Here is a 23,750-nt window from a genome sequence, read left to right as displayed (position 1 = left end):
TTCTGAAAACATACTGAGAGGGTTATTGGTTTCCACCCAAAATATTTTCTGTAGACAATGCTAGGGATTAGATCACGGGCTCTTTACCCTACAGGCACACGCTGGATTAATAGTACCTATTCAGTAAGGAGTTCAAGGCATGATTCCCTAACACTGCAGGGTGGCCTCTTGAGCGAGCCCTTAGTGGCTGCAGCTCTTGAGCGCTTTGAGTCCAAAAGGAGAACAGCGCTATACAGATGTTCGGATTGGATTATAGATTAAACTAGGCCAGGATAGCCCATAAAGACCACCTGGAATGAGATTCTGGGCCAGTGTATATACAGGAGCCCCCTGGTGTCACCAAAAGATCTGGCATGACAGATCTTTAGAAACATCCGACACATGAGCAACCCCTGAGCACATTGTGCTTCCATCACCTTAACCGTTGAAAGCCACTCCGTTGTGTTTTGTGCGTTGTCCCTCTGCCCCTACATTGCTACAGATGCATCACTAGCCTACAGGGCTCACAATGTATTCTAAATTTACAGTTAATCAGAATAATTACATTGTACAGCGCCACGGAATATGTTGGCGCTTTATAAATAAATAATAATAATAATTCACAGAATTGGTAAATGATATGCAAATACTTGCAAATTGTATTGTTAAACTTGGAGTTGGGACAATCATATTCATTTCCTGCTGATTGTGATTTGCCCAATTCCAAGCGTGATGCAAATTGCATTAAATTTGCATGCAAGATGGAATTATTTGCATTTCCCTGACCATCTTTAGTTATTGGTGTGGAGTGGGTGGGCAGAGATAAATGAGATCAGTTTTGTGAGAAGGCAAAGCTGTCCTGTTGTGCACGGGGGCTGAGCAATGGCAGAGAAGGTAAAGCTACCTATGTTGCTGTCTTTCACTGATGCCCTGCATGCCACTATCCACCTTCCCGACACTTACACTTTCACAGCCGAATCTTCTGCTGTAAAGGCGGAAGTGTTGGGAAGATGGAGGGTAGGATGCAGCAAAGTGGTGAGAGGGTAAACGATATAGGTAAGTTAACCCTCTCTGCAGCTGCCCCTTTTTCTTCTCAGTAAACTGATCTCACGTATCCCTAATCCTGATCTCCTGCTGCCTGCCCTAGTCTATATAGCCTGTGTATACTATTCAGAAATATGGCCCTTTGGGCCCTTTTCCACTAGCAATCGCTAGTGTTCGCGATGAACGCTAGCGATTGCGATTCAGCAAAAGTGTTAAATTTTGCGGTGATTACCCAACGTTTGCATCGCGATTTTGCTATGCTATGCAATGCATAGCAAAATCGCGGCAATAATCGTTCCGCGGCGCGATCGCGATTGAGTAAAAAACAAATCGCGGTAGTGGAAATGGCCTACCGCGATTCCTATGTTAAAAAGCAAACTGTAGCGATTTGAAAATCACTAGCGGTTTGCATTTTTGCGATTCAGCCATCGCAAACGCCGTAGTGGAAAAGAGCCCTGACAGCAAATAAACCAAAGTCTCCTGACTCCTTCAAGAAGACCTTGACAAGTGCAGGTTTGCTTTACTGTATGTCTTTGATAATTGCATGTAAATTACTTCACAGGCATGTGTTAATGTGAACTTAGTGTGAATAAACAGCAAAACTACTCTGTAAACACTGGCCTAAATCACCACAGCAGTGAATTGAATCAGCTGGCTGTCTGCACCTTTCCCTGAGTACCTTTGACAGTATGCTTACTGATTGCTATAAAAATGTTGTTGTTTTTGCTGAATTAAAAGCCCATACACACGTGTATAACTACCGATAACTACCGCCTCAGCTGATAATCAGGCGTGTGTGTGGCAGCCCCTGACCCCCAACCCATGAGTGATCCACCTGGCGCAGCTACTCACCCCCTGCGACGCTGATCCCCTGCCTATCCTCACTATGTTTTTGGGATGTGGGAGGAAACCAGTTACCAGCAGAAACTAACACAAACAGGTGAATTGAGAATTGGCTTCCCCCTCAAAGCTGTATACTCATCTCACAACAAAAGAAGATGGATCACAGCAACGTCCCACGACGACGAGCACACCCCAGTGCATCTTCCTGCCAGCGGGTATGCGCAATGGCACATGATGGGCGTGAACGAGACTTCAAGCGATCGCGGTACTTTGTGCGGGAGTCGTCTGGGATCTTAAAGATCTGATCCACTGTGACGGATGTTATCACCGCGTGATGCTAAATGATGATCAATTGCCAGTACTCACATTGCGAGATCGCAGAAACGACCACACGTCGCTCAAAAAATTATTTCCAGAGACAATTCCTAATTAAAGTGTAATATTTCACAACTGTATGGGCAGAAAAGGAATGTTGCTGCCACTCAATGCATGTTAAAGTGTACTTGAGACAAGAAGCGTCTCAGGTACCATACTTACTTGGGCTTCCTTAAGCCGCCTTAAGGCCGCTTGTCCCTTGCCGTCTCCTTGGGTGGCTCCGGTCCCCCTCAATTCAGCCCGAAAGCCTGGCTGAGTTGTGCTTCGTTGGGCATGCGCGGCCTGGGAGTGCTCTGCTCTTGCGTAGTAGAATTGCACAAGCGCAGGATGCTCCCAGCCTCGGAAGCACAGCAGGGGAGCGGGCCTGGCAGGGCCACGCATGTCTGATAAAGCGCAAGGTGAGGGACGAGCAGTCCTAAGGGGGCTTGATGCATCTCACATCACATCTGTGCCAGCATCGCGTCTTGCAAGATGTATGCTGTGCACAATGGAAATGGCCCTAATGCTCCAACTTGCAGCAGCGCATTTGCATATCTTGCTCACCAGTATCCTCCTATAGTGCTGTAATTTCAGAAAGTGAAAGTGCAGACATATCTTCCTCTGTTGTCATCCCATTTTTCAGACACGTATTACATGCAATGGAATCATACCAATATTGTCCACTGTTAAGAACTGATTACATTAAAAATAGAATTATGCTACCTTGGATGTCAGTCCTACCCAGCCAATTTTATTCAAACAAGCTGTGTTCCCTATTTTAATTCAGGTTCAAATAAGGCAAAACTACAGTGCCGATGATCAGTGCCAAGAATTGAAGAAACATGCTATTCTGCTGTCATCTCATGTAGCTTTGAGAGATTTTTATTGTCACATACACAAACCATTTCACATATCCACTTGTTGAATGGTAGAGTAAACATTGTTACACTTGGCTAAACATTGCACAGTAGCCCAACTTTTTCTAGGCGGCATTAAATATTCTTTCTCATATTTAAACAATCTGTGCTATCATAAAACAATGTGTCTGAGTAAATGCTATGATTGTGATGTGAGCAGAAAGCCATTTAGGGTGACATTGAAGCAAATGGATGGCTAGTGAGAATTACACTTTACTCAAAAGATAACTCCTACTTGAAGTCCAATAATAAACTGTCTTTTCTTATCTTATCCTATCATATCCTAAACCCTTGTACACACGCAAAAGGACGGTCACCCAGCAGCCGGGGTTAGTAGAAGAACAATGCCTCTGCTTGTTCTCAAATGAGATGATCCACCAGCAGGGGCAGTCCGCACATGACGCCGTCTGAACGACTTGCGTCAAGTGGTGTCTTCCAAGGGGCGGCATCCTGTCCGCCCCCCTCTCTCCCTTGCCACCGCTTCATTACCTTCTCGAGTCTGCGGCCCCGTCCTCCACTACAGACAGTCCCCAGTCCTCCTCGCTAGCGTAAGACCTCAAATCAGAGGTGACCCGGCCGGAGGAAATGAACTGAAGAGACACCAGTGCGGTTCCCCTGGTAATGGCACACCGCTATGGGAACGCCGCTGATTTGTGGTCTAGCGCTAGTGAGGGGGACCGGGGACTGCCTTTGGAGGAGGAGAGGGCCACCAACTCAGGAAGGTAAACAAGCAGTAGCCGGGGAGGGAGGGGGGAGCAGGACAGGCTGGCTACCTATACTGGGGGACCCTATCTGGCTAACCTATACTGGGGGAACCTATACCTGGCTATCTATACTGTACTAGGGTCACCTATACCTGGATACCTATACAGGGGGCACCTATACCTGGCTACCTACCTACCTATACTGAGGGTGTTTTTTTTGTTGTTGTTCTTCGGCCATAATGTGTGGAGCAAATTGTTGAGTGCTGTGTGATCATTCCAAATCGGGGGCAGTTTGCCTCACGGGCAGCAAAAAGTCTAGAATCGGCCCTATCTAAGATGCTGATCACTTGTCATTGTATGTGTACTACTGTATACACGCTAGATTCTTATAAATGTGCGCACACACCTTTTGACTTATGTCGCCCATCTGGGATTGGAATCTGATCCCCTAGGGGGACTTCGCTGGCTTGCCTGTACAGATGCGTGTCAGTTATGTAGCTGACGACACGTTCTATTGCTATGGGGGGTGGTGGAGGGACGATGGAGCGTGATGTCACACAGCTGGCTGGGGAGCGGTGCAGACAATGTGATCGGCTGTTGCGGAGGTGAGTTAATCTGATGGGGAGATCACTTGCAGGTTGGGGGTCGTCAGCTGCTGTACACATGCCTGACTATAGGCTGAGGCAGTTGTTATCGGCTGCCTTAGTCAGGCATGTGTACGGGCCTTTATAGGTAGCGCTGACCTGCTGCCTCTGCTGAGAACTATCTAGCGTGTAAACAAGACTTAAAAGATAGTGGGTACACAGTTAAATTATGGAGGAAAAGAACCACCACCAGTATTACTGCAGTGGGACATCATATCCTGTACTCATCAATGTTATGCTATTCTATCCTATACTACAGTATTCTATTCCATATATTTATGATGTCCAGTGATACAAATTACACATGAAGACAAGGAGGGAAGAGAAACAGATATGTATGGTGTACCTTAATTTGTAGACAATGCAACTGGGTTTGTGTTTTGGCTATAGCCTTGCATCACTTTTTGTTGCTATGGGGGTCGGGAAGGAAGGACTATGGCGCTGTGTACAATGACGTTGCTTCCAGTGGAAAGGGTAAAGAGAAGAACAGTGTGCTCAGCCTAGACAATCCACTACTCTAGATCTCTAGGCAACACACTAGGCTACTGTACACATGCTGCTAGGTTCTCAGCAGAAATTATTTTGACTGGCCACTTTGGCTGGGAACCCTCTAGCGTGTGTTCAAAGCTTCAGTTGGATATAGTCTGGAGCAAGAAATACCATAGATATCCTTATTTTAATTGTTATATTATGGGTCTAGTAGTTAAAGGCATATAAATATAATAAAAAGAACACTGTTTGTTTCATAAAAACGTAATGATAACTGGATGTTTGGTTGACCTTTTAAGGGAATGGAACATTTCTACACAGAATGGGAAAGCTGGCCATTATCCAATGCTAAAGAGGTAGCGTAATGGCCCATTACATTTATCTGAGCTCAGTGTACTCACAGAGCTATAGATTTAGCAGCACTCTAAAGTCTTGTCAATAATCTGTAGAGTGAAGACATCCTTTTGAAAGGATAAACACTCTGCCGCTGGAAATATCTCTGCCCTTTGTAAAATCTTCTAGAACATCAGAGCCCTTGTTTGGAAATGACTTATTACAATGCACCTGACAATAGCGGGGAGTAAATTATTGGTTATCACAAGCCTGTGGTGATGTCTGCATTGCCATCACATCTGTACTGCAAGTAATTTTACACTAGATTCTTTATCAAATAACACTCTCTACATTTCTGTACAATGTAGTGTATAAAAACTACTAATCCCGGTAATGTATGATCTATTAGAACTTCAGGGACCTCAGTCCTTAACTTCCCTATTCTGAGGGTAGAGCTTCCCTTTAACCTTGACTAATGCTGCCTGATGCGAAAAGACAAACTTTACTCGCCTTAAAAACTTTCAATTAAGGCCCGGTTTACATTAGCTTTACAAAACGGTCAGTTCCCAGATCAGAAGGGAAAGGATCCAATGTTAACCTATTGAAGTAGAAGGATTGGAGTGGCACACCTTACAGTATGAGATGTGTGCATAACCATGGGTGCAAAGCAAACACCCCAAGTACAGTCAGCAATTCCAGTAGTTGGATATATGCTCAAGAGAAGCTTGGTGTGCTAACCGACTACTGAAATTGCTCAATGTTAAGCCATGGATCCATTAATATTTGTCCGTTTGAACGGATCCATTCTGCATGATCCGCTGAACGGACTGCAAGTTTCCTCTTTCAGCAATTTTTCCGGACCACTGAGCCCAGCAGAACAGTAACGGATCCTAAAGCAGTGCATTGGGGGCTATGAGAAAACGGAACGTTTCTTCACACTAGTGAAGAAACAGACGGTTCTAAGGAGAAAAATCCACAACAACAGAGTTAGAAAGGATCAGAAAATCCACAACAACAGAGTTAGAACGGATCTGCCAGTCACGATGCTCCGGCCCCCACCGCCTTTTCATTTCCAGAATTTGCAACTTTAAAGTCACAAAACCACTGTGCGGCCGCGTCCTAGCACCCACTGACGTCACCAGGAGTGTACTGCACAGGCGAAGACCGTACTGCTCCTGCGCAGTACAATCCCAGTGATGTCAGCGGGAGCAAGAATGTGGCTGCACAGGCACAGTGGTTTTGCGACTTTAAAGCCACAAATTCCAGAAGTGAAACGGCGGCTGGGGCCAGAGAATTGGTGACTGGCTGCAGGGGCACAATAAGTCTGCAGGGGACCATTAGAAGCCCCAGGTAAGTTCAAATCTTTTTTCCCCACCGCCCCTTACTACATTCCTTTAAGCTGCAGCTGGAGGGTTCAGTCTGTGTTCTGCCTCATTGTAGCCTGAACAGCATGATGCTGTTCAACCAACAACAATTAAATTTGCTTAATTACCTGCTATGAACTTAATTTTGTCTTCAGCTCCTCACCTGCATGTTGCTGCCATGTAAAGACTTTTCTGCCAATAAGCTCCACCTCCCCCCTATAGTCGGACCCATCTCCAACCCATCTCCATGCATGTAACCATGTCCCTACCCTCTAAGTTGGTTCAGAGGGTAGAAAGAAGTGCACACCATTCTGATAGCTGGTGGCTTGTTCCCTCCACGCCACATGCAATGACATCAGACCATGCGCACATGCCTATATAGGAAACGTGGCAGGGCGTGTAGAGAGAACCTGAGAATGAGGGGAGTAGTGGACAAAGGACTGTAAAGGTGGACATACACTGGTCGATATGGCCAGGAGATAGGTCACTCTCTGCTTGATTGCCTCCACACACTGCACACACATTTTCAATCGATTTTAGCATGAAATCTTTGAAAATCAGTGTGCCTGCCGGGTTCCAGTCCCCCCCCCACCCCCCGGTTCTCACCTCTCCGCTGCGTGGTGCTGGTCTCTGCTTCTCTCTGGCGGCTACTATGTCATTTTTAGTTCTGTGTCCCTGAGCGCATGTGGGATGTAATGCAGGGGACAGACACTAGGGGCACTGTGACTACTAGAGACCCCTGGTGTCTATCCCCTGCATTACATCACACAGGCACCCGGGGACACGGAAGTGAAAAAGAAGCTGGGAAGAAGCAGTGACCAGGCCGTGCAGCGGACAAGTGTGAGTAAAATCGAATGCTGGTAGTCACACGCTTCCAATGTGCCGCCGATAACCCAAATTATCTGCCTGGACTGATTGACCCAATGGAGTGATTTTGGCTGGAAATTTCTCAGTCGGTCGATTTATCAGTCCAAATGCTGCACCAATTTCTCACCAATTCGATCAGAGTGATTGAATCGGCCATATAGAAGTTAATGGTGTATGTCCTACTTATGGCTGCATCTTGCTTTGTAAGCAGAGACCATTCCGTTTTAACAACTCAGCTGCTTCAGGTCCCTTGTCCTAACTTTAAAACATACAGTATATAGAGTCATCCAGAAAGTAACAGCCATTTGCTTTTATTTGCAAACAAGTTATTATTTTAATGTAATTTAACTTGCATCTTTCAGGGTAATCTCTTCTCTCCCTACACTGCTTTTCACGTGACTGCAGAACGCTGGTAACTGTTTGTACAGCAACATTAACACAAAACCTGCTTCCCCCTTCAACACCTCCAACTCATTGGGGAGGAGTGTGATGCTACTACAAGAAAAGATTGCGAACATTGTATAAAGATATGATAAGTGCTTAAACAATGGTGGTTTAGAAAATCAAAATATAAAAATGTTTCTTTAACTGATTAAATAAAAACGGCGCATGTACCTTGTCCACCAAACCATAGAGGAAGACATTACTTCCCTATCCTCAACTTTCTAAGATTATGGAGCTGAATTCAGTTCGGGAAGTTGGAGATATGAAGGGAAATTGCTGTTATTCAATATGTGATAGGAGGATTTACAGAGGGCTCTAGATCTTGTGGTCTGCAGCAGTACATAGCTTTCCTGTGTAGGAAAACCACTTCTTTAAGTAAGGTATTTAAAATATATCTTATGCTGTAGCAATACACAGTACAAACACACATTTTTTATAACTCTTTTATTGGTAAGAAGAAGGCAAAGTAATACTACATTTTCAGTTGACACAAAATCAGCATGCTCAAAAGAGGAATTAGATACAAACACACATTTAACAATCATGCACATGGTAATAATATTATATTTTATAGAAAAGCTGTACTACATTTTATCTTATCAGACAGAACAGTCGGGTAGTGATTAGCATTCTCACTTTGCAGCTCTGTAGTCTCAAGACTGATTTCAGGTCTGACAGGAAATTATTAAGATGAAATGGGGCCCAAGGCAAGATAGCAGTTTTTCCCACTGCTGATGTTCACCTGGCTTTTTTTGTTTAATAAGATTTGGTGAGGCTTGCATCCACCAGACCCCTAGACTCTCTCCAGGACCTAGGCAGCTGCCTACATTGGCCTTGTGGATGATCTGTAGTCCCAAGACTGACTCCAGGTCTGTCAGGAAATTATGAAATGGTGCCCTAGGCAAGATAGCAGTTTTTGCCCACTGCTGATGATCACCTGACTTTTTTTGTTTTATAAGATTTGGTGCCTTGTGGATGATCTGGCTCTGAGGTCTAAACACTATCTACATGCACAAATTCAGTTTTGCTCATATTTAGACAGTATTAGGAAAGTAAGGGACATGCGATTATACAGTAGCAGAATTAGGAGCTGAAACATAGATTTGGAGGTCATGCATGAATAGCTGATGCTGGAAATCAAATGAGTTAGCCTAGACCATAAGTATAGAAGGATAATGGATCTCTACAAATTGTATCACCATTTTTCTTTATTTCCTGTCCCACTTGCAGCTATTATTGGAAAAGGAAATGCAGGCAAATTTGAACCAACTGGGACAAGGACAGGATTAAAACATCAATAAAAACAAGACTGCGGCTCTAACTTTTCTCTACACTAACCAAAATAGTTTTTAGTTTTGGGCAGAGCTTTACTTCAACCCATTACTCAAGCAACAAGTAACTTGATTTATCTGCTATCTGTAAAAATATGTTTGTCTTGCCTGGTTGATTACATTGCATCATATCACACGGTCTGTTACATAAGTTATTTTTGAGAGTAAAATCAAACATAAAAGATTAGGCTGAACTTTGTTTTGCCATTATGGCATAACCAAGTGCTTTTCTATGCCTATGAGGCTATCTTTTGATGAGAGAATGATAACTTTGACATACTGTAACTAACCTTTCCATACAATTGTGGTTAGCTTCCACAACTGTAATAGTGTATTGCAGCTACACACAGCACAGCAGTGTCACAGTGGTCCATGTCATTTATTTCAGAGGTGAAACAATAATATCTAAGAGAATGAAAAGTGCCGCAATGAATAATAATAGGCTTTACATCTGACTGTGGTAACCTGTGCTAACTTATGGCAGCCTGTTTAATTTTCCCTCTGTGAGGTAGCTGAGAAGCTGATTCGCTGAAGGAATGGTATCTAGCTGGAGGAATATGATTGGTCGGCAGTAGTGGCAGGTGAATTTCTGCCAGGTGAAACTATGTTGCAGCAGCCAATGAGAGGCATCTTGTGTGTATAAAAGAAGGGTCCGTCGGCAGTATCTCTGCCTTTTGTACCAGAGCGGCCTGGGTGAGCTCCCCACCAACCACTCCCTCTTCTTTCAGAAGATATTGTCGTGGTCAAGTCTTTATTGATCGAGGTCACACCATACAGGTGTGGACGAGCTTCATCTTGGGGTCCTACTGGAAGTTGTTTCAAGTTCGTGTGGTCCGAACCGTATTGGTGGATCATATGATGATGGTGTTATATATATTTTAATTAATAAAGTTTTATGTCTTAATAAAGTTATTTATGGACCTCAACCTTTTTTATTAATTTAATCAATAAAGAAGGCCACGGCCTTTAAAATGCCAGCCTGGAGTTGTTATTTTATTTATTTCATTATTATAGAAGTTACATTTATGTCTATCAGTGTTACCTTCAGTTCCATTTACTTACACTGTTCAATCATAAGTCTAAAATGTAAACACACATGATGGCTATGTCACATTCATATCCTATGCCCCACTGCCTAATGGAAACATGATGAGGGAGGCAGGTTTGAATTAAGATGATCCCATTGAAGATCAGGTTACTGCTAACAGCACACAGATGTGTAATACAGGTGGAAGGGACTGCCCAAGTATAATTCCTTTATTGAACATTTAATAGACTTTGTTTTTTTGGCTCTATGTGTTTGGCATAGTTGATGTCACAGGTCAGATTAAATTACTGCTTTGTGTCCTATACATATCAGGTATAACTATTGTGTATTACAAACCTGTTAAGGGAGAAATTCACACACCACAAAATAAAGCAATAAGCAAGCCATAGGAAAACTGCTAACACGTGTCTGTGTTTTGTTCCTGGATGTATTGTTTGGCATAAACACTACTGTTTTGCTGTTAAGACCTGCTTTTGACATGTTTTCACGGTATTTTCAGGAACACATGACTATGGCCCAGAGGTAATGTAGACAATCGTAGAGTCATCAGTTGAAATGAATTTCAATTTTAGCTTTTTTGACCACAACTACATTGCCGACTCACATGCATGCACATAAATATACACGCACATACACACACATGCACATACATGCACACACCTTGGCTTTCTGATCAGATTAGTCTATAGCCTTGTATGCAGGCTAGATTATTTTCAGCAATCACTTGGAGCTGCCTCTACTGTGAATCTAGTGTGTGTACGGTGGCCCCCAGTCTCCTCTGATGCATCTGGATCCAGACTGCTGGACTGCTCACCCAAGGCATGGCTAACCCCATTTATCTCCCTCCTTACCCCTGTCACTCTGTGCTGCTCCATCCTGCATCACATGCAATCTCTCTGCCTCCTCCATAGTAATAGATCCCTGCAGGTGACATTAGTTGAAAGTGTGTACTTAGCACATGGAAGCACTGCTCGAAAGCCACTGAAAGGCAGTGGCACAAGTGTGATAACATTTTCATATAAAAAATATGCTCTACATCAGCTTATGTAGAACTTCTCTAAAGCTGGGCATACACACTAGATCACACTTGTCTGAGGCAGCTGTTCAGGACCATCTCATCAGAGAATCTAGCATGTTGTATGGGTGTCTCTCAACCTTAAAGGACTGCTGTAGGGGGAAAAAGAGTTGAACTTACCTTGGGCTTCTAATGGTCCCCCCGCCTCCGGTTCACTTCCAGAATTTCTGACTTTGAAGTTGGAAAACCACGGTGCCTGTGCGGCCACGTCCTTGCTCCTGCTGACGTCACCAGGATCGTACTGCGCAGGCGCTGTTCACTCCTGGTGATGTCAGCGGGAACGAGGATGCGGCCTCACAGGCGCAGTGGCTTTCTGACTTTAAAGTGGTCTGAATCTCCAACATAACATTCAATAAAAATGTGTTTTCCTACTTTTTATTACTCATTCAATTATAATATTTGCTTTTGTGCATAAGTAATATTGTCTGTTAACAAATTACAAGTTTCCAAACTGTACTTTATCGTGCCCTAAAAGCTGTCATTGCATTTTATTCAAGCTGCTTTTTATTATATATTAACATCTTCTAATGAGCTTTTCTGAACTATGTGTGTGTCTAAAACACAGAGAGTTCCTTTTCACCTGTTACACTGTGTTTACACACATTTTAACAACATTGGAATGTAAACAAAGAACTGTAATATTAACTACCTGCGGACCGAGCGAGTATAAATCTACGGCGGGCAGGGGGCGCTGCGGTCCTGACTGAACGTAAACTCTACGTCCCATTGACCACGCGCCCCAGCCCGTCCCCGTCGCTCGGTCCGCTCTGCCCCGCCGCAATGTAATGCCCTGCCGCCTCTATGACGGCAGAGCACTGTGAGCCGGGCAGGAGCCGTTTTCATTGGCTCCTGGCCCTGTCATTCATGTAAGCCGTTCCCATTGGCTTACATGGAATGACAGGGTCAGGAGCCAATGAAAGCGGCTCCTGACCGGCGCACAGCGCTCTGCCGTCATAGCGACGGCAGAGAAAACAGCCTGCGGTGGGGACAGAGCGGCGTGTATGGCAGGAGTGACGGTAACTTGCGGCGATTCGTCGGGAAGCGGCGGTTTGCTGGACCAGCACCTTCTGGTCCTTAAGGGGGCAGAGGGTGCTGGTCCAGAAAGGATTAAATACTTAACGCAGGAAGAAGTGAAGGCACGACTAAATAAATTAAAAATAGACAAAGCACCTGGCCCGGATGGCATGCATCCTCGGGTCCTAAGGGAATGAAGTTTAGTTATAGATAAACCCCTTTATCTTATCTTTTGTGACTCTCTTTTAACTGGCAGAGTTCCAGTGGATTGGCGTACAGCCCACGTTTTCCCATTATTTAAGAAGGGCAAAAAATCAGATCCAGGAAATTATAGACCTGTAAGTTTAACGTCAGTTATAAGCAAACTATTTAAGGGGTTACTAAGAGATACTATACATGACTTCATAGTAGAAAATAATCTTATTTCTCAGCATCAACATGGGTTTACTAAAGACAGATCCTGTTTGACTAACATGCTCAGCTTTTATGAGGTAGTGAACGCTAATGTGGGTGTAGGGAATGATGTAGATGTGATATACTTGGACTTTGCAAAGGCCTTCGACACTGTTTCACACAAAAGTCTGGTGCAAAAGTTGAGGATGCAAGGACTGGGGAAGAGTCTGTGTGCATGGATAGGGAACTGGCTAATGGACAGAAAACAAAGAGTTGTGGTCAATGGATCATACTCAAAATGGGTGACTGTTAGCAGTGGGGTCCCACAGGGGTCTGTACTGGGTCCAGTGCCCTTCAATTTATTTATTAATGACCTAGAAGATGCAGTTGTAAGCAATGTTGCTATTTTTGCAGATGATACAAAATTGTGCAGAATTATCAACTCTCAGGAAGATAGGGACATATTGCAACAGGATCTGGATAGGATGGCTATATGGGCACATAAATGGCAGATAAAATTCAATGTTGAAAAATGGAAAGTCATGCATTTTGGTCATAAAAATGGTCTAGCACCATACAAAATAAATGGGATACAGTTGGGGACATCAAACTTGGAGAAGGACTTAGGAGTAGAGATGTGGCGAACGGTTCCCAAACCGTTCGCCGGCGAACATCTCCAAATCTCTGGGGCTCTTACTACTTCCGGGTCGCACTGATCCGGAGTAGTACGCCTGTGCTGCCCGGCGGAGCGCGTTCTAGATCGCGCTCCTGTTGCCGGGCACTTTCTGCGTGTGTGCGTAATGTCATGAATGACGTCACGCTCATGCGCAGAGAGTGCCCGGCAACAGGAGCGCGATCTAGGATACGCTCAGCCGGGCAGCGCAGGGGTACTACTCCGGGTCAGTGCGACCCGGAAGTAGTAAGAGCTCCAGAGATGTTCGCCGGGCGAACAGTTCGCCACATCTCTACTTAGGAGTACTCATCGACAACAAGTTAAATAATCGTACTCAATGCCAAGCTGCTGCAGCTAAAGCTAACAAAATTTTGGGATGCATTAAAAGGGAAATAAAAACTTGAGATGCTAGCATAATATTGCCCCTGTTTAACTCTCTAGTAAGGCCACATCTGGAATATGGAGTTCAGTTCTGGGCACCACATTACAGGAAAGATATTGCAGTTTTAGAGCAGGTGCAGAGACGAGGAACAAAATTGATACGTGAGATGGAAGGTCTCACTTAACAAGAAAGGTTAGATAAACTGGGTTTATTTAGTCTAGAGAAAAGACGCCTTAGAGGGGATCTAATTAACATGTATAAATACATCAGAGGGCAATATAAAAGCTTGGCGGATGAGCTTTTTGTCCCTAGGCCTTCTCAAAGGACTAGAGGACATGATCTGCGCATGGAGGAAAAAGGTTTTAGCCATTTATTTAGGAAAGGGTTCTTTACAGTAAGAGTGATTAAGATGTGCAATGTATTGCCACAGGAAGTAGTTATGGCAAATTCTATACCTGCATTTAAAGGGGGCTTAGATGCTTTCCTTGCGTTGAAAGACATCCATGGTTACAATTACTAGGTAATGCCCAATGATGTTGATCCAGGGATTTTTTCTGATTGCCATCTGGAGTCGGGAAGGAATTTTTTTCCTTTTGGGTCTAATTGGACCATGCCTTGTAAGGGTTTTTCGCCTTCCTCTGGATCAACAGGGATATGTGAGGGAGCAGGCTGGTGTTGTACTTTGTTCTCTGGTTGAACTCGATGGACGTATGTCTTTTTCAACCCAAATAACTATGTAACTATGTAACTGTTATCCACAGTTTGGATGTGGATTTGAAGCTGAATAGCAGGACAAATTGCTTTGTTTAAGCATTTCAGTGATGGTCTGCTTAAAAAAAATTCTGGGATAGTAGCTTTCAAGCTGTGAGGAATCTTTTAGAGAAAAGTAGAAATGATGGCTTTCAGACCACTTTAAAGTCAGAAATTTCACAAGTGAACCAGAAGCGGGGACCGGAGCATTGGTGACTGGCTGCGTGGGCACTGGATGTCTGTGGGGGACCGTAGAAGCCCCAACTCTTTTCCCCCCTACTCCCCTACAGTAGTCGTTTAAGCAATGCCTGACTGCATTGTTACTCTCTTCACCCCACCATCAGAACCAGCTCCATCATCCACCATGTTGTTGCTCCTCCCCTTCCATAGCAACAGACGCTCCACTAGCTTGTAGGCATTATGCATCTGTACAACATTCAGCCCCAAATGAGCAAGTCCTGTTCCCTGCTGTGAACAGAAACTGAGTGTGTGTATGCATCTAAAGGCCAAACCATACTTTTCCTATTTTGTATCCTCAAATTCTCAAAAATCTTTTTAATGTTTTCAACTCCCTACTCTTCACCCGGCCTCCTATTCCCTGCATTTCAGTTTAGGACATGAACCTAGCCCTTGCACATAGACACCAGGTTTCACCTTATCCTTGACTGCTTTCTCTTATTTACCACACTATTCCATCACCTCTGTCCTCTATAAATCATTTCTCACTATATGTCCCTTTGACCCTATTTCCTCCCACTTCATTATATGCCTTTCCTCTTCCATCACACCTGCCTTAACCTCTCTCTTTAACGGTTTCCCTCTCCACAAGTATTTTCCCATCTATGTTCAAACAAGCCTTCATAACACCAATACTAAAGAAACCTTCACTGGATCCAACTGCCCTCCCCAACTATTAGCCTTTCTTTATTCTTCACAGGAGATGCTTGCACTATAAAAATGAATGATAATGATTGATGAATTATTCTATTCAGGTCTGCTGCAAAACTACTGGAATCCAGCCTATACCTTGCTTTGCCACATGTGCTTGGGTAGTTTTGTATCACTAATTACGTTGGATTTGCCATGGTGCACCGATTTGCATTTCCTTGATTCACATACAAAAATAACTCAGAAGACAGGTGAAGGGCTGCAACATTAAGGCCTGTTTCCACTAGCTCCAATCCCATCTGAAAATCAGATCGCTAGTGTTTTGCGAATTGCAAAAGTATTGTGATTAACATGTTAATCACAGTGCTTTTTCCAATAGCGTGAGTCATTTTTTTCCCTAAATTTCCATCAGCGGCCTATTGGGGTCTCGCTTAAGAAAAATCACATAGCAAACACGCCACTATGTGATTTTTCCTGCCATTGTGACAATTGAAACTCAAGGATTTTCTCTACTTAAAGAAATTTCACATACACCAAATCATGGATCAGATCGCGGCAAATTCGCAGTAGTGAAAATTACAAGGAATGTGATCGCATCACAGCACAATTGTGACTGTGATTGCATTTCATAGTGGAAAAGGGTCCTAAAGGACAAGTGGCCTGAGAGGGATATGGAGGCTGCGATATTAATTTCATTTTTATCAATACTAGTACTGTCATATTGCTGATCTGAAACAAGCATGTGGCAAATGCAGCCAAGCTTCTGATCTAAATGCTTGTTCATTGTCTATGGTTAAGTATTAGAGGCAGAGGGTCAGGGGAACGGGAAGAAAGGGCGCAGGCAGCTAGTGGACAAAAAGGGCGCAGCCATTCACTCCCATAGTAAATAACGTTTAATGGGCGCCGAACAGGAAAAAAGGGCGCCGGAGATAAATAACGTTTTATAAACGGCGCCCAGAGCTTTTTAATATTTTATAACTGTGCTTGTGATGATTTACGTTTACAAAATGCACCCGTGACAAATAACGTTTATAAAATACTAAACATATTTATCCTATTTATAACTAAAACATTATTTAACATTTTATCCCTTACTGTTTGTAAAACATTATTATTCACAAAATAAAGCAATCAGTATGTAACGTAAATTGCAATATATTTTTTACAGTCACTAATTGTAAAACATTACTATCCACATAATAAACCGAACACTAAGGGGGGTCTTAGGTTTAGGCACCATCAGGGGGTGGTTAAGTTTAGGCACCACCAGGGGGGTCTTAGGGTTAGGCACCACCAGGGGGGGTCTTAGGGTTAGGCACCACCAGGGGGGTCTTAGGTTTAGGCACCACCAGAGGAGTCTTAGGTTTAGGCACCACCAGTGGGGGTTTAGGTTTAGGCACCACCAGGGGGGGGGGGTCTTTGGTTTAGGCACCACCAGGGGGGTCTTAAGTTTAGGCATCACCATGGGGGTCTTAGGTTTAGGCACCACCAGGGGGGTCTTAGGTTTAGGCACCACCAGGGGAGTCTTAGGTTTAGGCACCACCAGGGGGGTCTTAGGTTTAGGCACCACCAGGGGGGGTCTAGGGGTTAGGGATAGGTACAGGGAGGGTTCTGTGTGAGAGTAGGGTTAGGTATAGTTACAGTACAATATACACCACCAGGGGGTGGTTAGGGTTAGGCACCACCAGGGGAGTGGTTAGGGTTAGGCACCACCAGGGGTGTGGTTAGGGTTAGGCACCACCAGGGGAGTGGTTAGGGTTATTCACCACCAGGAGGGAGATTAGGGTTAGGCACCACCAGGGGGGTCTAGGGGTTAGGGATAGGTACAGGGAGGGTTCTGTGTGAGAGTAGGGTTAGGTATAGTTACAGTACAATATACACCACCAGGGGGTGGTTAGGGTTAGGCACCACCAGGGGAGTGGTTAGGGTTAGGCACCACCAGGGGTGTGGTTAGGGTTAGGCACCACCAGGGGAGTGGTTAGGGTTATTCACCACCAGGAGGGAGGTTAGGGTTAGGCACCACCAGGGGGGTCTAGGGGTTAGGGATAGGTACAGGGAGGGTTCTGTGTGAGAGTAGAGTTAGGTATAGTTACAGTACAATATACACCACCAGGGGGTGGTTAGGGTTAGGCACCACCAGGGGAGTGGTTAGGGTTAGGCACCACCAGGGGTGTGGTTAGGGTTAGGCACCACCAGGGGAGTGGTTAGGGTTATTCACCACCAGGAGGGAGGTTAGGGTTAGGCACCACCAGGGGGGTCTAGGGGTTAGGGATAGGTACAGGGAGGGTTCTGTGTGAGAGTAGGGTTAGGTATAGTTTTATTAACATTTTTGTAATACATAATAATTTTTTTACAACACTTTTTAGGAACCTACTTATATATATATATATCTTCATTATAAACAATATTTTCAGATTTTATTATAAGAAGAAACGATAAATGAAGATTATTCACAATAAGATACAATTATAACGATTAAACTTATATTAATGATTTTTTTAACAAACTTAATTATAAGTTTCACTTTTTAACCACCCTGGCGTTCTGATTAAATCGCCAGGGTGGCTGCGGGAGGGTTTTTTTTAAATAAAAAAAAAACTATTTCATGCAGCCAACTGAAAGTTGGCTGCATGAAAGCCCACTAGAGGGCGCTCCGGAGGCGATCTTCCGATCGCCTCCGGCGCCCAGAATAAACAAGGAAGGCCGCAATGAGCGGCCTTCCTTGTTTTGCTTATATCGTCGCCATAGCGACGAGCGGAGTGACGTCATCGACGTCAGCCGACGTCCTGACGTCAGCCGCCTCCGATCCAGCCCTTAGCGCTGGCCGGAACTTTTTGTTCCGGCTGCGCAGGGCTCAGGCGGCTAGGGGGGCCCTCTTTCGCCGCTGCTCGCGGCGAATCGCCGCAGAGCGGCGGCGATCAGGCAGCACACGCGGCTGGCAAAGTGCCGGCTGCGTGTGCTGCACTTTATTTGATAAAAATCGGCCCAGCAGGGCCTGAGCGGCAGCCTCCGGCGGTGATGGACGAGCTGAGCTCGTCCAGACCGCTCAGGAGGTTAAAGATGGAAGATTAACGATTTAACAATTGCCGATTTCATACACATTATTTATGATTTATAAATTTGTAAATCGTTATTTGTAAATATTTCTATAAACGATATTTACACCCCGCGCCCTTTTTGTCCAGGCGCCCTTTTTGTACGTACGCGAGGATCAGCAGCACAGCTAAGCACACTGCATCATAAAAGGAAATACATATGGCAGCCTCCATATCTGTCTCAGGGCAGTTGTCCTTTAAGATGTATCACAGGTCAGTTTTTAAACAGGTGTACTGAGCAAAAATGAGGTTCCTTATGCTTACTAGAAAGGAATGTTTCTTACTTTACTGATAGATATTATAATTGAAAGATAAAACCTGTTTGGCTGGAGTTCACCTTTAATTTCTTTGCCTCCTTCTTTTTGTATTAGTCTCTGCATTTAATTACACTAAAACTGTTAAGTTCCATGTTTCTATACACAGACACTTTCATACAACTGTAAGGAAGCTGTCATTCTGGCAACCTAAGTCCAAAGATCTATAGCAAGAGTAAAAAATTAAACCTTTTTCTTTAAGTTAAGATTCCACTAACTAATGTCTCAACACTTGCAACCCAGCAGTGGAATAGTTTCTGACGAAGAGTAACTTGACTTCATCTGCAGGCATTTAAAATGAATGTTTCTCTGTTCACAGTTATTGCATAAGAATGGAAAATTTGCAATAATCAATGGAACAGCTGGAGACGAAGAGGCAGCTGAAGCAAGTGTACAGGCGGAGGATGCAAATGGACTTCAGGAGGAAGTGGTAGATAAAACTGGTATGTACATGTGTCTGCCCCTATTTCTGTCAGTAGTCTGAAGGTTTTCTCCAGTCGTAGCTAATGATTGTACCTTAAAATGTATACACAGAACACAGCCTCTTCAATTAAACCATTATGTAATGCAGTCTTGAGTCTTCATATAAATGTGATAGAGGTTGGTTCATAGAGCAGAGTAATGATTGATTTACACATTTTCTTTAATGTATTTTTAGCCCCATTAAAACATACTTTCTTAGCCAGGCGCTAAACCAAGCATAACATGCAATATAATGGACAGGTGCAATGCTTGTGCATTATCCACTTGCTCGCCTGCTATCTTATGTATGATATAGTTAGCAGACGCTAAGACTTAACATGCGTAAGCTTTTACTCACATAAAATAACAAGCATAAATCCATGCTCCTCAGCATATTGCTGCTTTGTGGTTCGCCTCTATTATCTACAATTAAGGACCGGACATTATTACACCAGTATGCACAGGAAAATTCACAGCATTTTAATTTTTCTCTGCTGTGTATCACCCAGGGGTGTTGCTAGGATCCTAAAAGATCCTTGGCACCTTGAGGCATCAATGAGAAAGGTAAAGTCCGGCGTGCTTCACGCGCTGCTGTGAAAAATGGGCATGGCCATGGCATGGGTGCCGGAAAAATGGACGTGGCCATGATGTGGGCATAGCCAACTGTAATGTAACATTGTAACTCAAACGTGATTTTTTCCCCCAAAACATTGCCAAAGTGACCCTAAAGGTAATTAGACAACATTTTTATCCATAAAACTCACTTTTAATAAGGCAGCATTTCCCCCACAAAAACCCACACAAAAAAAGGCTGGTGGCTAGTGGGGTGGGTCAGGCTAGTAGCCAGAGGGGTGAGTGAAAGAGTGGGTCAGGCTGGTGGATAGTGAGGTGGGCAGGTCAGGCTAATGGGGTGGGAGGTTTGGGTTTGGCTGGTGGATAGTGGGGAGGGTCAGGCTGGTGACTAATAGGGTAGGTGGGAGATTTGGGTCTGGCTAGAGGCTAGTGAGATAGTCGGGAGGGTGGGTCAGACAAGTGGTGTGGGAGCGTGTGTCAGGCTAGTGGGGTGGGTGGGTCTGGCTGGTGGCTAGTGGGGTTGGCTGGGAGGGTGGGCCAGGCTAGTGGCTATTTGGGTGGGACAGTGTTTTAGGCTAGTGGGGTGGGAAGTTTGGGTCTGGTTGGTGGCTTGTGGGTTGGCGCAGGCTGGTGGTTTAGGCTGGAGGCTGATGGCTGGGAGGCTGGGTTATGCTAGTGGGGAAGGTGTGCAACTCACCTCTGGGCCCCCCTCCTGTCAATGAGCTCCCTGGACATGTGTTTAGAGGCAGCAGGGAGGGGGCCCCAACTTCTATCCTCCCTCACCTCGGAGCCCCCTCCTGTCAATGAGCTCCTTTGCACGGCAGAAGATATAGCTTCACAGGCTCCATCAGCCGCTTAGAGAGCTAGCCACCTGTTCCATGCTGTCTCCTCTGCAATGCCGCTTACACTGAAACAGGAAGTAGTGTGAGCGGCATTGCAGAGGAAACAGCGTGCACCAGGCGGCTGCTGCTATAACGGCTCATGGAGCCTGTGAAGGTGTTTATTCCACCACACGAGGGATCTCATTGACAAGAGTGGGCCTTTGAGGTGAGGGAGGATAGAAGTTGGACCCCCCCTCCCCGCAGCCTCTAAACACGTTTGGGTATTCCTATGCCCCCTACTCCCAGCGCAGCTGGAAACACCCAGGGCACCGTGGCACCAGGGGTGGAGATTCAGGGGAAGTGCCCCGAATCTCTTGCACTAACGATGTGCCTGCTATCACCTTAGCCAGTCAACTCAGAGGTGATTGTCAGAGAAAAACGTTACCTATTACTTATATTGTAAAAATTAAGCTTTAAGTGTAAGTTCACACTTAATCTGTTGCAAAGAATATGGGGCACATCACGGATTTCTATTTGGAGAGCTACTGGCAACCTGCGCATCACAGGTACCTCATCAGAATTCAATTGTAAACTGGGTGTAATGTGCACGTTGTTTGGTAGGCATACATGAAAAGGCCACCTGGAAAAAGGGTGCAGTGGATTGCTGCTAGGAAGAATATCGCTGCTGGATTCTGATATTCTACTATGGCTAAACCTAACCTACACGCAGAACCCTATGCCACTGATACCTAACCCTAAACCCCCCTGGTGGTGCCTAACACTAAGACCCTCCCCTGATGGCTGGTGGCTCACCCTAAGTCTCCCCCCTCTGGTGGTGCCTAACCATAACCCTCCATGGTGGCGCCTAACCCTAGTGCCCCCCCCCACCCGGTGCCTAAACCTTAACCCCCTCTGCCTCAAATTTCAGCAAAGAAAGTAAATCTGGGCACATGGAGGCACCCCATAAAGCTGCAATTAGATGCAAGGTAGGTAAATTTCGGTGCCCCGAGGCGGCCAATAGAAGTGTGGGTGCTGAGTCATACGGATATAAAAACTGTGGCATCTGCGTGCCTTGGCACCTGCATTTCTATCGCCTCCGAGTACCGAAATTTACCTTCTTTGTCGCTAATCGGGCGCATCTGGACGCTGAAATGTAACTTCTTTATCGTAAATCGCCTGCGGCTGCGCCCTTTTTCCGTAAGAGCTCCTGCGCCCTTTTTTCCTGATACCATCTGGAAGCGCACAGCTTGGCTTGCTTCATTGAACCTGACACACTGCAAAGGCAACCCATGGATGTCATTGCGCCAATTGTGGGACCATTGTAAGAAGTAGCTGTATGTCGTACGTTATATTGCACCACAACATGCATACTGTGAACACACCCAAAGTGGCACTGTATTTGATCACTGTTCCCATATCACAGCTTTAAAAAATACCCTGTGGCCTGTACTGCTCCTATATCTGAACACTCTTTCCTGTCTTGAAATACTGAATTCTGCAATCTGATTCTTTTGAAAATTTGTTTGCAACCAGTGGAACCTTTTTTTTTACTAGCTTTACAAATACTGGAAAAACCTACTAAAGATAAATTTCACCAAGAAAACTCTGGTAAACCCAAGATTTTAATGATTCTGCCTTCAGATTTCTTAAAATTACTGTTAACTTTTAGTTCACACTAGGTCCGGAAACTTATCCGTGGCTGAATTTTTAAAACCTGATGAAAACCGGAGCCACGGATAACAATGTTAAAAGTAGCAGCCGTCTTCACCCAAACAAAAAACGGTTCCGTATGTGTTTGCGGGGACCCGTTTATAAAAACCTGAATGGAAGGTCCGGATTTGCTGTATTTTCCCGCAATGCATATGGATTCTGATACACGCAGGGGTAGTGGCAGGCAATAGGAAAATGGATCCCCCTCTACACAGGCAGTTTTGGACACAGAAACGGATCCGTTTTCTGTGTCCCAGCCTGTGGGGAGAGAGGGGGCCGCCATGCTGGAGGGTGATAGCAGCCAGGACGGGGGTGACAGGGGTCGGCGGGGAGGGTGGACACTCCCCCCCTCACTTGGGTCCCCCGGCCCCATTCCCCCTCCCCCTCCATCTAGTTTCAATAACTTAAATAATTTAAAATGAATCTTATCTATCAGTGTAGCAAGCGGCGAGCTAATGTAGCAAGCAGCGGCAAGCGGGGAACTTACTTCCTTGCATCCCACCGCTGCTGTGTAACTTCCTGTAATGCCGTCCAATGAACAACAGAGGGCGGCATTACAGGAAGTGACGTGGCAGCGGTGGGACACAAGGAAGTAAGTTCCCCGTTCGCTGTTGCTTGTTACATTTATAGATTAGATTCATTTTAAATTATTTAAGTTACTAAAACTAGCTGGAGGGGGAGCGGGGATGGGAGACCCAGGTGAGGGAGGGGGGGGGGGACAACCCCCCTCCCTGCTGCCACTTCCGTCCTGCCTGCTACCCCCTCCAATCCGTTTTTTGGCCCCCCAAAAAACCTGCTAACGGATCAAAAACGTATGCTACAAAAGGGCAGAATTGATCCGTTTGCGTTCAGGTTTGCCAGGATCATGGACCAACAGGATCACGGACCGCAGGCTCCGTCCTGCAACCGTACCTAGTGTGGACCCAGCCTAAAATTACATCAGAATGTGAAACTTCCCACATATGTTGTGCAGAAACTCTCTGCCTCCATCCCATAAGTTTGCTGCTATGGTAGCTGCCTGGCTTCAGCAGTCACTTGCTCTTGTGGAAACCTCCTGTGACCTGCAAGAGGCCCGGTTTCTATTTGCCTTTCACTGGATTTCAAGGAAGTTGTTTGTGCCTGAATAGCAGGAAATAATTGCAAGATGATCAAATTTTGCTCCATCAGTAATGAATCACGCTACTCAACATAGTCATAAAAAGGCAGAGAGGACCGGATGGAGAAAGTTGAGCTAGGGCA

General features: G+C 45.0%; 1 protein-coding gene across 1 annotated transcript in view; it reads left to right on the top strand.

The window, feature by feature from the left end:
- The window catches only part of AKAP12 (A-kinase anchoring protein 12), a 268,251-nt gene that overhangs the window by 173,405 nt on the left and 71,096 nt on the right, over nucleotides 1-23,750 (top strand). Inside the window, exon 2 of the mRNA XM_068231967.1 lies at nucleotides 19,265-19,388. Within this exon, the coding sequence (XP_068088068.1) occupies nucleotides 19,265-19,388 (124 nt within the window). The remainder of the gene's footprint in view (nucleotides 1-19,264; nucleotides 19,389-23,750) is intronic.

Source organism: Hyperolius riggenbachi, chromosome 4 (assembly GCF_040937935.1).
Source record: "Hyperolius riggenbachi isolate aHypRig1 chromosome 4, aHypRig1.pri, whole genome shotgun sequence".
Lineage (NCBI taxonomy): Eukaryota > Metazoa > Chordata > Amphibia > Anura > Hyperoliidae > Hyperolius > Hyperolius riggenbachi.
This window is presented reverse-complemented; position numbering and strand designations above follow the sequence as displayed.